This window comes from Nycticebus coucang, chromosome 4, assembly GCF_027406575.1.
Source record: "Nycticebus coucang isolate mNycCou1 chromosome 4, mNycCou1.pri, whole genome shotgun sequence".
Taxonomy (NCBI): Eukaryota; Metazoa; Chordata; class Mammalia; order Primates; family Lorisidae; genus Nycticebus; species Nycticebus coucang.
This window is the reverse complement of record NC_069783.1, coordinates 24130711-24144525: the sequence shown is the minus strand read 5'-3', so window position 1 is coordinate 24144525 and position 13815 is coordinate 24130711. Positions and strand designations below refer to the sequence as shown.

Genomic DNA, 13815 nt, shown 5'->3' with positions numbered 1-13815 from the left:
ATGAGAGGAAGGCCTCCCTTTCCTATTTCCTGCCCTTCCCTAACCTCCCTGTTCACCTGCCTCATCTCCCCTCACCCAGGTGCCAGAGTCCTCAGAGGCCTCCACCCTCCACCACACACGTCCCCCTGGCATCTGCTTGTCCGCGCCCTGCGACAGTGGTGGACCACGAGTGACAGTGACAACCTCCACATCAGGCTGCCCACCGGACGGACTCCTGGGGTGGGGTAGCCAGCCCCAGCTCATCTCACCTGCTGCTCGCGTGTGCGTGCGTGTGCATGTGCGTGTGTGTGCGTGTGAAGGGGTGAGGATCCGGCAGACAGCGCCTCTGCCTGCTCTTCTCCGCCTCCTTTATTTAATTCATGTTATTTATTCGTGGAGCTCAGTTTGTGTGTGGGAGACGCGTGGCCCAAGCTGTCTGGGCCTGCCGTGGTCACTGCGTAGACTCCTTCCCTTCTTCTGACTTTAGATGCCTCCCTGTCAGACCTCAGGCTTCCTCCTGTGTCAGCTGCCCCCAGCAGGGAAGGCGGCCAGTGCCTGAGAAGACAGTCCCTTTTCTACCCATCTCACTCACTCCGTAACCTCCATCTCCTCCCATGCTGACGGTGAGCAGCCCCTAAGCACTTTCTGGGACCAGAAAACTGCTCAGCATCCACTGAGGCCAAGAGACATCCTGACCATGTTGGTCCTATGCTCCCAGTGGACAGAGCGAGCCCCACTCTCCACTTTCTGGGCCTCAAACAACCTCTTTCAGCCTCTCAGACTCCTTTTCAAGGATGTAAACGACCTCACCAACATGGCCCGAGCTCTTCAGCTTTGGCAAGAACTGCTGGCTTCCCAAACTCTGCCTCCTGCCTGCCTTCCCAGCCCCTGGTTGGTTATTGCAAACCAGCCGGTTGCTGGCACCCTGGGACTTACAGGAAATGGAACAACATTTGAGACAACCTGGACAATCATCAAGGGAAGTCCCTCCTCTAGGTCTCTTTGTTTCTGTCCCCTCTGAGAAGAAACTTTGGTCAACAAACCATAGAGCTGACTCCCCGTTTTTTGAGATGCTGCTCCTTCTGCATTGATCGGTTCTCCCTGCACTTGCCCAGATCCCTGTTCACAGTGGGAGGAGTCAGTGTCACTGCACCCCTGACTAAATGAAGGTATTAAAATCTGTTGCTTTCCCATCATTTAGCACAGGAAACAGAGAACCAGGCACAATCTTTTCCAGCTTTGCCTGTTACCCCTGTTTCTGAATCACATTTGGGGGGGGGAACTCTTGTTGAAACCTGATCCTTTCTTCACCAGTTGTGCAAATTAGTCCCTAGGGGGGAACTGCTCACCTTCCTTTGTGACAATCCAAAATGTCTCCAAGTATCTCAAGTGATAAGTAAATTTCTACAAAAAGGAAAAAAGGATTAACGTTCATTGACTTACTTTTAAAGTACATTATTTTGGTGGAGGGGTAAAGAGGTAATCACAAACACAAACAAATGAGTTAGGATTTCAAATGCCTAACAGTGGAGTCTAATTCCTAGAATGTGGGTACTTTTGTCACTGGAGTAAAGACACAGAGACTGATAGATCTGCCTGCAGTTTGGTGTGTGGGAGGTGACACTGGGGGTTATTCTCCTTCCTTCAAGAAATGAACCCTTCTCACATCTCTCAAGCCCTGCTCTGAGGATCAAGCTTTGGTGTGGTTTAATTCAGCGATGCTGTCATTTCTGCTGTCATTACAGGACGAGATGCTTGAGCCACCCAATTGCCATTTGCTCCTGTCCTTCAAGGTAATCACAATTTTCATCAGAGCCCAAGAGATTATTTGAGACTCAGGATTCAGATCAGAGGTTCAGCTGTGGCTGGGACAGAAGTTATGTTTAGAAATTTCCCAGGTGGCCTGGGTACAGGGAGACCTTCTGGGCTGCATGGAGCAGCCCCTCCCACTGACCTCTTTCTGGTGTGTGGATGAAGCAGCACGTATCACCCCATTCATCACTTGGACACATTGACCCTACATTGTCTTGTCACTCCTCCCTCACAGTCTTAGAGCACAAAATGCCCTCTTTGCCACCCCAGTCTGAGGGCTGGGCCCAAGGTATGGTCAGAGGAAAAGCTCCTGCCTGCGGTTTTATGTACGTGTGTGTGTGTGTGTGTGTGCGTGTTTACCTCTACGGGGGACACTGTATTCTCAGTGTAAAACATGCTGGGAACAGGCCACCAGGGGTGGCTGAATCTCAGTCTCTCTGTCTTTCTCTCTTTTTCCTTTTGATGTATCAAACATTTGATTGACAAAGTAAGGGCCCTGTTAGGACCAAATTTCCGTGTCTGTTGCTAATGGTCTTTATTTAGGACAACAGTTAATGCAGTGGCCCATTCTTGTCACTCTATACATCTGACTATACGGGACATATGTAATATATAAATATATATATAAAATATTACCCTTTGTCCCCTGGCTTAGGATGGTGGCCTCTCTGTTAAACTGAAATGCACCTGCAGTTCCGTGCTGCCGCAGCCTGAAGGCCCCACTTTGTTCCAGTTAACACAGTCGACAATAAAGGAATGAGTATGTTACCAAGCTGGTTGCCTGCCTTCTCTTCCCTTTGTTTCTTCCTACTATTACTCCCTTTTTCAATTTTTTCTCTTCTCTCTCTCCCTTGTTTTATTCAGGAGAGATTCAAGTGTATTTGGAGCCCAGCTAAAGCAATCAGCACCTTGGAAAAGAACTGGCTGCTTAATAAAAGGGGATCTGTTTGCCCAACAGGGCTGAGGGGTATATCCCTGGCTCTAGAGTCTGTGGCAGCAGCTGTTTGTGTTTTGGGCAAGCAATCCCCAACCAGTTAATTCTGCTCTATTAGCACATCTCAGAACTGTCAATGTCATACCCTCTCTGCCCCTCGTTGGTTAGCCAAGAAGGAGAATACCATGAAGAAAAGAAGGCATGTAAAGCACACATATGTGGCTGGCCCATGGTGGATGCTGAATTACAGTAACTTCAGAGACCACCGTCTCCTTATCCCCTCTTCCCAAGGCCTCTTTTCTCTCCCCCTGGGTTCTCACTACTGTCTCCTTCCCTGAAGCCCAGGGGTCTTAGAGGAAATGAAAAGCAGTCACTGCTAAAAACACAAAGCCTTGAACCCTGGTCCCTGAGGTTTGGTGCAAAAAAAAAAAAAAGCAATAGGCTTGGCACCTGTAGATCAGCGGCTAGGGTGCCAGCCACATACAGTGGGTTCAAATCCAGCCCAGGCCTGCCAAACAACAATGACAACTGCAACCAAAAAACAACCGGGCATTGTGGTGGGCACCTGTAGTCCCAGCTACTTGGGAGGCTGAGGCAAGAGAATCGCTTAAACCCAAGAGTTTGAGGTTGCTGTGAGCTATGATGCCGCAGCACTCTACCCAGGGCAACAGCTTGTGACTCTGTCTCAAAAAACAAAAACAGGGTGGCACTTGTGGCTCAAGGAGTAGGGCACCAGCCCCATAGGCCAGAGGTGGCAGGTTCAAACCCAGCCCTGGCCAAAAACTGCAAGAAAAAAAAAAAGCAATAATAATCCAGTAGTTTTGGTACTGGTGGTTTTCGTGGAGGGACTTCCTGCCTCCGTGCCGGGCTCTTACCCTGAGCTCTAGCAGGGTTCCATGGCTGGAGTGGCTCTGCTGCGTGACAGGCATGTGTGAGGGGCTGTGTTAGGCGCTTCACATCTGTGTGTATACACATGCATGCGCACGCGTGCACACACACACACTCATTTTATCCTCGGAGGGAATTACATCACTGGTTTACAGATGAGAGGAAGGGAAATTAACCAACTTTGCTAATGACACAGTTAGTGATGGAGCTGGACTCTTGAGCCCACGTTCTTTTCCTCTGTGCTCAGGAAAGCTGACAACCACCCCACATGTTTCAGGAACAGAGGACAGAGTGGTTTCTCTCCGTGGACATGGCTGGAAATAAGACCAGATCCTCAGACTCTCACCTAGTGGTCCTATTTGAAAACCACTCATTCTACCATCAGCAGTAGGGCACCGGTCCCATATGCCGGAGGTGGCGGGTTCAAACCCAGCCCTGGCCAAAAACCACAAAAAATAAATAAATAAATAAATAAATAAATAAATAAATAAAGGGGGCAGCGCCTGTGGCTCAAGGAGTAGGGCGCCGGTCCCATATGCCAGAGGTGGTGGGTTCAAACCTAGCCCCGGCCAAAACACACACACACACACACAAAATAAATATCTAAAAAAAAAAGAAAGAAAACCACTCATTCTACCAGTAGCAGTAGAATCACTCTGTGGGTCTGAGAAATGGTTTTCTAGAGTCCCATGAAAACAGCCAGAGGGTGGAAACTCTCTGGGCCCAGGTCTTTAGGTCCTTTGTTGATAAGGAAGCTGCCATGTCAAACTGGACACCTGTCTCCATAGTTATTTCTTTCTGTTCTCAGAACCGAGTGCTGCGGTGAGTGTTAGCTGGAACTCTTCACCACAGCTGAAGAGTCACTTAAACCTGAGCAAAATAAGAATCCAGAGGTGTGATGTGGCACCCAAGGGCTAGGACAGAACCAGGCCTCAGGAATGACTCACACTGGGAACTCAAACACAGAGAAGGCCCTTTCTGTTTCACCACACTTCTTTCTGGGTGGAATCCATGCTCCATCCTTAGCTGCTACAGTTCATGATGTAGAAAATACATCTGCCAGCAGCTCTCTCTTGTCATGATCTGGAGAGACTTAAGAGTCTCAGTCCCACTGCCAAATTCATGGGAATGGGACTCTAATTTATTGCACTGGGTCAGGTAGGTGAGACCACGATATATGAACAAGACCTCCAAGAGTCTCACTGCTGTAACCATGTGTACAGGGGAGGGCCGGGGTGGAAATAAAAGTATTTCTCAGAAAAGATGACGTGGGTAGGAGTGGGAGTGGAGCAGGATCTAGGAAGCCAGTAGAACAGATGTTTTTGACCAGTGTGTCTGTCACCCAGGATGGCTTTAGAAAACGTCAGTCTGGGATCATTCTATATTATCCTGGTCATTTTCCTACAAGAGTTATCTGTATCAAAATTACCATTCTCAGAGATTCTGCTTCTTTGGTTCAGGATAGATCCATGTGGTAGACACTACAGGTTGCCCTTCCAATATCCATTCTTCCTTTCATCCTTATTTAAGAAATAATTTTCTTCAAGGAGGGCAGTGTGCCCAGGTAAAAATACTCACATTCCCAGACTCTTACAGTAGTGGGTGGCCATGTGACATAGTTTTGGCTAAGGAGATGTAAGTAAAAATCTGCCAGGAATTTCTGGAAAAGTTTTGCTTTCCTGATATAGACATTATCCATTTCTCCTTTTTTATCTTTCTTCTTCCTGCTTAGAACTCAAATGCACCTCCTGGAAGTGCATGCATTCATTCAGTAAGTTATCTGTTGAGCACCTGTTACCTGTATGCCCCAGGTACAGTTCTGAGTGCTGGAAATACTGCAATGAACGGAACAGCCAGAAGTTGCCTACGTTCTAGAGTAGGGAGAAAGACATTAACCAAGAAAAACATGCTGCCTGTCAGGTGGTGGGTAAGTACACAGCAGAGAAGGGCAATGAGGGTTTCCAGGTACTGATATTTTCGAGGAGGGCAAGGAAGGAGTTGCAGTTTTAAAGCCCTCACTGAAATGGTGACACTGAGCAAATACCTGAAGGAGGTTAGGAAGTGGGCCATATAGGTATCTGGGGAAGAAGGACTCCAGGAGAGGGAAAAGCAAATGAACAGTTCACAGGTAGATGGGCGGCGCCTGTGGCTCAGTGAGTAGGGCGCCGGCCCCATATGCCGAGGGTGGCGGGTTCAAACCCAGCCCCGACCAAACTGCAACAAAAAAATAGCCGGGCGTTGTGGCGGGTGCCTGTAGTCCCAGCTGCCCGGGAGGCTGAGGCAAGAGAATCGTGTAAGCCCAAGAGCTGGAGGTTGCTGTGAGCCAGCCGTGTGACGCCACGGCACTCTACCGAGGGCCATAAAGTGAGACTCTGTCTCTACAAAAAAAATTAAAAAAAGAAAAGAAAAGTTCACAGGTGGGAGTGCATCAGGCTTGTTCAAGAACAGCACCATAAAGGCTAGGCGTGGTGGCTCAAGCCTGTGATCCTAGCACTCTGGGAGGCTGAGACAGGTGGATCACTTGAGCGCAGGAGTTGGAGACCAACCTGATCAAGAGCGAGACCCCATCTCTACTGAAAATATAAAAGCTAGCCAGGCATTGTGACAGGCACTTAGTCCCAGCTACTCAGGAGGCTGAGACAAGAGTTAAAGGTTGCTCTATAAAACCAGTGTATGGTGCCCATGATCACATTAATGTACACAACTATGATTTAATAAAAAAAAAATGCTCACAGAAAAAAAAAAAAGAGTTAAAGGTTGTCGTGAACTTTACCCAGGGGAACAACAACAACAACAACAAATGCACCATATTGCAACCCTGAAGCAACAAGCATGACACGTAAAGATGATGATATGGAAGGATATGTCCGCTTCTGAACTTAGAATGATACCAGACAAATCCCTATGGATTCTAGCCAGTGCTAGGAGGATTTGCCAGGAATCTGCACTTTTTTTTTTTGTAGAGACAGAGTCTCACTGTGCCACCCTTGGGTAGAGTGCCGTGACATCACACGGCTCACAGCAACCTCTAACTCTTGGGCTTACGCGATTCTCCTGCCTCAGTCTCCCGAGCAGCTGGGACTACAGGCGCCCGCCACAACGCCCGGCTATTTTTTGGTTGCAGTTTGGCCGGGGCTGGGTTTGAACCTGCCACCCTAGGCATATGGGGCTGGTGCCCTACTCACTGAGCCACAGGCGCCGCCAGGCATCTGCTTTTTATTTATTTATTTATTTTTCACTTTTTGTTCTGAACTTGTTTTTTTTTTTTTTTTTTTGAGGCACTCACCCTGGGTAGAGTGCTGTGGCGTCACAGCTCATAGCAACCTCAAACTCCTGGGCTCAATCGATTCTCCTACCTCCGCCTCCCAAGTAGCTGGGACTACAGGCATCCGCCACAACGCCCGGCTATTTTTTGGTTGCAGCCATCATTGTTGTTTGGCGGGCCGGGCTGGATTCAAACCAGCCAGCTCAGGTGTATGTGGCTGGCACCTAAGCCACTTAAGCCACAGGCACAGAGCCTGAACTTTTTTTTTCCAAAACTTTATTTAAATTAAAAAAAAAATTTTATTTAAATTAATATCAGGGTACAATATTTAGGTTACATTGTTTCACTTCGAATCTGTTTTTTAAATAAGCACCTCCAGGTGGCGCCTGTGTTCATTGGGTAGGGCGCCAGCCCCATATATCGAGGGTGGTGGGTTCAAATCCGGCCTCAGCCAAACTGCAACAAAAAATAGCCAGGCGTTGTGGCAGGTGCCTGTAGTCCCAGCTACTCGGGAGGCTGAGGCAATAGAATCACCTAGGCCCAGGAGTTGGACATTGCTGTGAGCTGTGACTGCACAGCACTCTACCAAGGGCAACCCCCATGTGGTTCAATGAACACTCACTGAAGTCTGAGACTTTCAATCCCAGCCCTTAGTTATTCAGTCTTGTTCACAGTAAACTGCCCTTCTGCAAGTACCGGCACGGGGGCCTTCTGCCCATGTGAACACCAGGATTGTGCTCAAGGATGGTAGAAGCAGAGGGCGTGAAACCACTCCAGGACACCTTGTTCTCAGCCACATGTCCCTCCTTCCCTATGGAGTGGGGAGAGGCACAGGGTACTACCCCATTTGGGGTACAAAAGGAACTGATTTTTTGCTTATACCAAACAATTTTACTTTGCAATGAGGAAGAATAGGCCAAGAAAAGAAAATGATTTCTGGAAAGTCACACAAATGGCCAGCAGGCCAAGATGGGCCTGGAAGAAGCTGGAAGGACTTATTCGTTAGAAGAATATTAAATATATATATATATATACACACACACACATACATACATATATGTATATGTTAGAAGAGTACTGTATATATACATACATATGTACTATAGAAGAATACTGTATATATACATATATATGTATGCGTGTATGTATATATATACACATATATACATAGATATAGATATACCCTGTGTCTCTCCCCACTCAGTAGGGAAGGAGGGACATGTGGCTGAGAACAAGGTGCCCTGGAGTTGCCCTCTGCCTCTACCATCCTTGAATAGAATACTATATATATATATATATATATATATATATATATATACACACACATATATATGTATGGGTATACATATACAGTATTCTTCTAACATATACATATATATATATATATTTTTTTTTTTTTTTTTTTTGAGACAGAGTCTCACTTTGTCAGCCTGGGTAGAGGGCCATGGCAACATAGCTCACAGCAACCTCAAACTCTTGGGCTCAAGCAATCCTCTTGCCTCAACCTCCTGAGTAGATGGGACTACAGGCTCCCGCCAAACACCCGGCTATTTTTAGTAAAGACAAGGTCTAGCTGGCTCTTGCTCAGGCTGGTCTTAAGCCGCTGAGCTCAAGCAATCTACCCACTTTGGCATCCCAAAGTGCTAGGACTATAGGTGGGAGCCACTGCTCCCAGGCCCATTTATGGTTTCTGTTGTGTTTATTTTATTTTACATTAAAAATAGCTTAAAAATCATACCTATACACCTGTAGTCCCAGCAACTCGGGAGGCTGAGGCAAGAGAATCACCTAAGACCAAGAGCTGGAGGTTGCAATGAGCTGTGATGCCACGGCACTCACCGTGGGTGACGAAGTGAGACTCTGTCTCTAAAAAAAAAAAATCATGCCTATAATCCTAGCACTCTGGGAGGCTGAGGCACGTGGATTGCCTGAGCTCATGGGTTTGAGACCAGTCTGAGCCAGACTGAGACCCTGTCTCTAAAAGCAGCTGGGTGTGCTGGTGAGTGCCTGTAGTCCCAGCTACTCGGGAGGTTGAGACAAGAGAATTGTTGAGCCAGAGTTTGAGGTTGCTGGGAGCTATGATGCCACAGCACTCTACCGAGGGCAACAGAGTGAGACTCTGTCTCAATAAATAAGTAAATAAATAAATGGGCTCGGTGCCTGTAGCTCAGCAGCTAGGGTGCCAACCACTTACACCAGAGGTGGCGGGTTCAAATCCAGCCCGGGCCTACCAAAACAACAATGACAACTACAACAACAAAATAGCCAGGCATTGTGGCAGGCGCCGATAGTCCCAGCTACTTGGGAGGCTGAGGCAAGAGAATAGCTTAAGCCCAAGAGTTGAGGTTTCTGTGAGCTGTGACGCCACGGCGACAGCTTAAGACTCTGTTCCAAAAATAAACAAATAAATTAAATAAATAAATAGAACAACCTTTATAGCAAAGGGATCTAATCCAGGATCATAGGTTGCACTTAGTTGTCATGTCTCTTTAGTCTTCTATATGGAGTTCTTCAGTTCATCCTTTACCTTAATGCCCTTAGCACTTTTTTAGTATCACAGGCCAGTTAATTTGCAAATGGTCTGGCTGATGCCTCCTTATGATCAGACTCAGCTCTCTCTGTGCTGCAGCTAATTTAGAAAAGCACAAGGGGATGAGAAAAGAAAGGATATGAACAGTTCCTATTCTAGGGATTTATGAATTGAATAGTCAGGAAGAAATTCTTTCTGAAAGCTAAAAGCAAAAACTCGCATGCTCATCACCATGCATAGTCACTGCACACGCATTTGGCTTCCATGTAGCACTGACAGTTGGCTGTATCAGGAACCGTCTTCCATATGCTGCCAGGCACATCATTCAACTCCCTGGCCTCAGGCTCCTCACATTTAAAATAGTGATGTTCTTCCCCACTTCCAACCCATCAGCAACTACTCACGGGATAAATAACCCTAGAAATGGAATGGGTTATTATTACAGTTGTGTCGGTTAGATATAAGATCAGCTGACTAATGGAAATCTAAAATAATTGGGACTTAAATAAGACAGAAGTTTGTTTTTTTTTAGAGACAGAGTCTCATTTTGTTGCCCTCGGTAGAGTGCTGTGGTGTCACAACTCACAGCAACCTCCAACTCTTGAGCTTAGGCTCTTGCCTCAGCCTCCCAAGTAGCTGGGACTACAGGCGCCTGCCACAATGCCCAGCTATTTTTTGTTGCAGTTTAGCTGGGGCAGGGTTTGAACCCACCACCCTCAGTATATGGGGCCAGCACCCTACTCACTGAGCCACAGACACCGCCCAAGATAGAAGTTTTATTACTCTCTGATGTAGTAATAATGGGCCTAAGTGGACTAAGGCTGTTGTAGGGACTGACAGGGCTGTTCCATAGGATTTGAACCTGACTCCTTTCATCTTGTACCAGCATCTTTAGAATGTTGTCCTTGTCACAGTCTCATCTCCTTATCTGGCATTCAAGGGAGAAAAGGAGAAAGTAGGGGGTGTGCCCTATTCCTTTCTGGGAACCTGGCAGTTGCATCCATCCCATCAGCCAGATGTCACATATTCACAACTAGCTTCAAAGTGGGAATCTGAAGTCTTTATTCTGGGTGGCTAATAATCAGGGGCTTTGTTCTGGCATGCCTGTATGTGCTAGCCTTGTTCCTGTTCATAGTGCATACTCTTTGGGCTCTTCACAGCAGCCTCTGCAAAGTCCAACCACCTTGTTCAGGGGCACCGCCAAGGTTTGCAGGACTTGGAGGAGAGGGACCATGGGCAGGCTCTCATTAAGCAAAAAAATGAAAATTATGAAACAAAACTAGGTGTAAATGGGAATAAGAAAATATGGGTGGCACCTATGGCTCAACAGAGTAGGGCATCTATGCCGGAGGTAGCGGGTTCAAACCCAGCCCTGGCCAAAAACTGAAAAAAAAAAAGAATAGGAAAATAAATCACAAAAAACTACATAATTTATAAGCTGCCAAATATAACAAAACAAAATGCAGAAAAATAATATCATATTTTTTATTAATTAAATGCCTGACAGACCTGTCTAAACCTCTTTTCTCTATTTTTTCCAGCTGTGTACTTTTTGGTTGCCTCTACGTATGACAATTTTACAATATTTTCTAGCAAGAAAAAATAAGAAAAGAAAAATAATCCAGGCTTGGGGCCCATAGTTCAGTGAGTAGGGTGCCAGCCACATACACCAAGATTGGCGTGTTTGAGCCCAGCCCAGGCCTGCTAAACAATAACGACAACTGCAACAAAAAATTGCCGGGCATTGTGGTGGGCGCCTGTAGTCCCAGCTACTTGGGAGGTTGAGGCAAGAGAATCACTTAAGCCCAAGAGTTTGAGGCTGCTGTGAGTTGTGACACCACAGTACTCTGACAGCTTAAGACTCTGTCTCAAAAAAAAAAAAAAAATCCAGTCTTTTTTTTTTATTTTAGAGACAGAGTTTCACTTTGTCACCCTCACCGAGCCAGAGGTGCCGCCCTTTTTCTTTTGAGACAGAGTCTCACTTTGTTACCCTCAGTAGACTGCTGTGGCATTATAGCTCACAGCAACCTCAAACTCTTGGGCTTGAGCAATCCTCTTGCCTCAGCTTCCCAAGTAGCTGGGACAACAGGCAAGTACAACTGTGCCTGGCTAGTTTTTCTAATTTTAGTAGACAGGGTCTCGCTCTTGATCAAGCTAGTCTTGAACTCCTGAGCTCAAGCAATCCACCCACCTTGGCCTCCCAAAGTGCTAGGATTACAAGCATGAGCCACCACGCCCAGCCCTAGTCTTTCTTTTATTAACAAGATTAACTGAAAATGTTTTTTGTCATTGAGAGTTTCAAATGGTTTCTTTTCACAGCTCATTGCTGGTAACGGCATGTATTGTGAGGAGTATGGTTAATTTTGGGTAAACCTCTATCAAAGATTTCAAGGCATTTCAAATTGTGTATATGCAGCAACTAATCTTAACCATAAATACTGTTTCAAAGGATAATGTTTATTAACCATTTGTTGACATTGTCCTTGTTGTAATGGCTTAACGTGAGTCTTTAATATTATCTTCAAAAGAATAAAAACAAAGAAACAACAAAAAATCCTGCAGGAACTGGATTTTACACAATAAAGACAAAAGAATAAAAATAGGGCAGCACCTGTGGCTCAAAGAAGTAGGGTGCTGGCCCCATATACTGGAGGTGGTGGGTTCAAACCTAGCCCCGGCAAAAAACTGCAAAAAACACATAAATAAATAAATAAAATAAAATTATTTTTAATAAAGAACTATTTTTTAAAAAATAAAAATATTAAAAATAGGGTTGGTTGGACAGCACCTGTGGCTCAAGGAGTAGGGCGCCAGCCCCATATACTGGGGGTGGCGAGTTCGAACCCAGACCCGGCCAAAACAGAAAAAAAAAAAAAAAAAATAGGCTTGGTGCCTGTAACTCAGCGGCTAGGGTGCCAGCCACATACACTGGAGCTGGCGGGTTCATATCCAGCCTGGGCCTGCCAAACAACAATGACAACTACAACCAAAAAAATAGCTGGGCGTTCTGGCAGACGCCTGTAGTCTCAGCTACTTGGGAGGCTGAGGCAAGAGAATCGCCTAAGCCCAAGAGTTGGAGGTTGTTGTTACCTATGATGCCACAGCCCTCTACTGAGGGCGACATAGTGAGACTGTCTCAAAAATATATATATATATATATATATCAAAAATAGGCATGGCACGGTGGCTCACACCTGTAATCCTAGCACTCTGAGGGCCGAGGTGAGTGGATTGCTTTAGTTCATCAGTTCAAGACCAACCTAAGCAAAATCAAGACCCAGCCTCTGCTAAATAGAAAAACTGAGGCAAGAGAATTGCTTAAGCCTGAGTTGGAGGTTGCTGTGAGCTATGATGCCACAGCACTCTACCCAGGGCAAAAGCTTGAGACTCTGTCTCAAAAAAATAAAAATAATAATATCTTCATATGTCAGCATTTGTGAAGAAGCATAATATATACAACGAACGCATAGATATACTAGCCCTTTTATTTATTTATTTTTTTTTTTTTTGAGACAGAGTCTCACTTTGTCACCCTCGGTAGAGTGCTGTGGCATCATAGCTCACAGCAACATCAAATTCCTGGGCTTAAGTGATTCTCTTGCCTCAGCCTCCCAAGTAGCTGGGACCACAAGCACCCGCCACAATGCCTGGCTATTTTTTGTTGCAGTTTGGCTGGGGTAGGGTTTGAACCCACCAACCTCGGTATATGGGGTCAGCGTCCTACTCACTGAGCCACAGGTGCTTTATTCCTAAAATTCTTACAAAAGAATTCTGATAAATTCTCTTTTGCACCATTTCCATCAAAAATGGGGGAAAATGGGCTGGGTGCAATGGATCACGCCTGTAATCCTAGCACTCTGGGAGGCCAAGGCGGGTGGATTGCTTGAGCTTATGAGTTCAAGACCAGCCTGAGCAAAACTGAGACCCCACCTCTACTAAAAATAGAAAAACTGAGGCAAAAGAATCACTTGAGCCTGAGTTGGAGCTTGCTGTGAGCTATGACACTATGGCACTCTACCCAGGATGACAGCTTGACACTCTGTCTCAAAAAAAAAAAAATGGGAAAAATGAATTGTGTTTACTTTGTCACATACGTGCATTCCTGATGGAGGGAACGTCCACTTAAACAGGCCTTGATGAGAACCAAATACTCCACTAAATTGTTTTACATGTCTGATAGTTGGAAAAATTTTCTACAGGCTCGCTTTTGGCTCTGTAAATTTTTTTTTTTTTTTTTTTGGCGGGGCTGGGTTTGAACCTGCCACTTCCCGTATATGGGGCCAGCGCACTGCTCCTTTGAGCCACAGGCACCGCCCTGGCTCTGTAAATTTCAAAGCCTGTCTCTCCTTCACTACCCACCCAGGTCTAGTGCCAGTGCCAGGCACTGTAGGACTCTTTGTTATCACT

At 46.0% G+C, this 13815-nt stretch overlaps 1 protein-coding gene across 4 annotated transcripts in view; it reads left to right on the top strand.

Moving 5' to 3' along the window:
• The window catches only part of KIF3C (kinesin family member 3C), a 47848-nt gene extending 45293 nt beyond the window's left edge, over positions 1 to 2555 (top strand). The window contains exons 8-10 of one of the 4 annotated variants that reach the window (XR_008379532.1): positions 80 to 1148; positions 1725 to 1772; positions 2447 to 2555. Coding sequence is in view for 1 of the 4 variants with exons in the window: in XM_053588176.1 (XP_053444151.1) it covers positions 80 to 173 (94 nt within the window). In the remaining 3 variants the exon portion in view is untranslated. Of the gene's footprint in view, positions 1 to 79 lie in introns of all 4 variants that reach the window. The other 3 variants (XR_008379531.1, XR_008379530.1, XM_053588176.1) reach the window with 3 other exon arrangements.
• The last annotated feature ends 11260 nt before the right edge of the window (positions 2556 to 13815 follow it).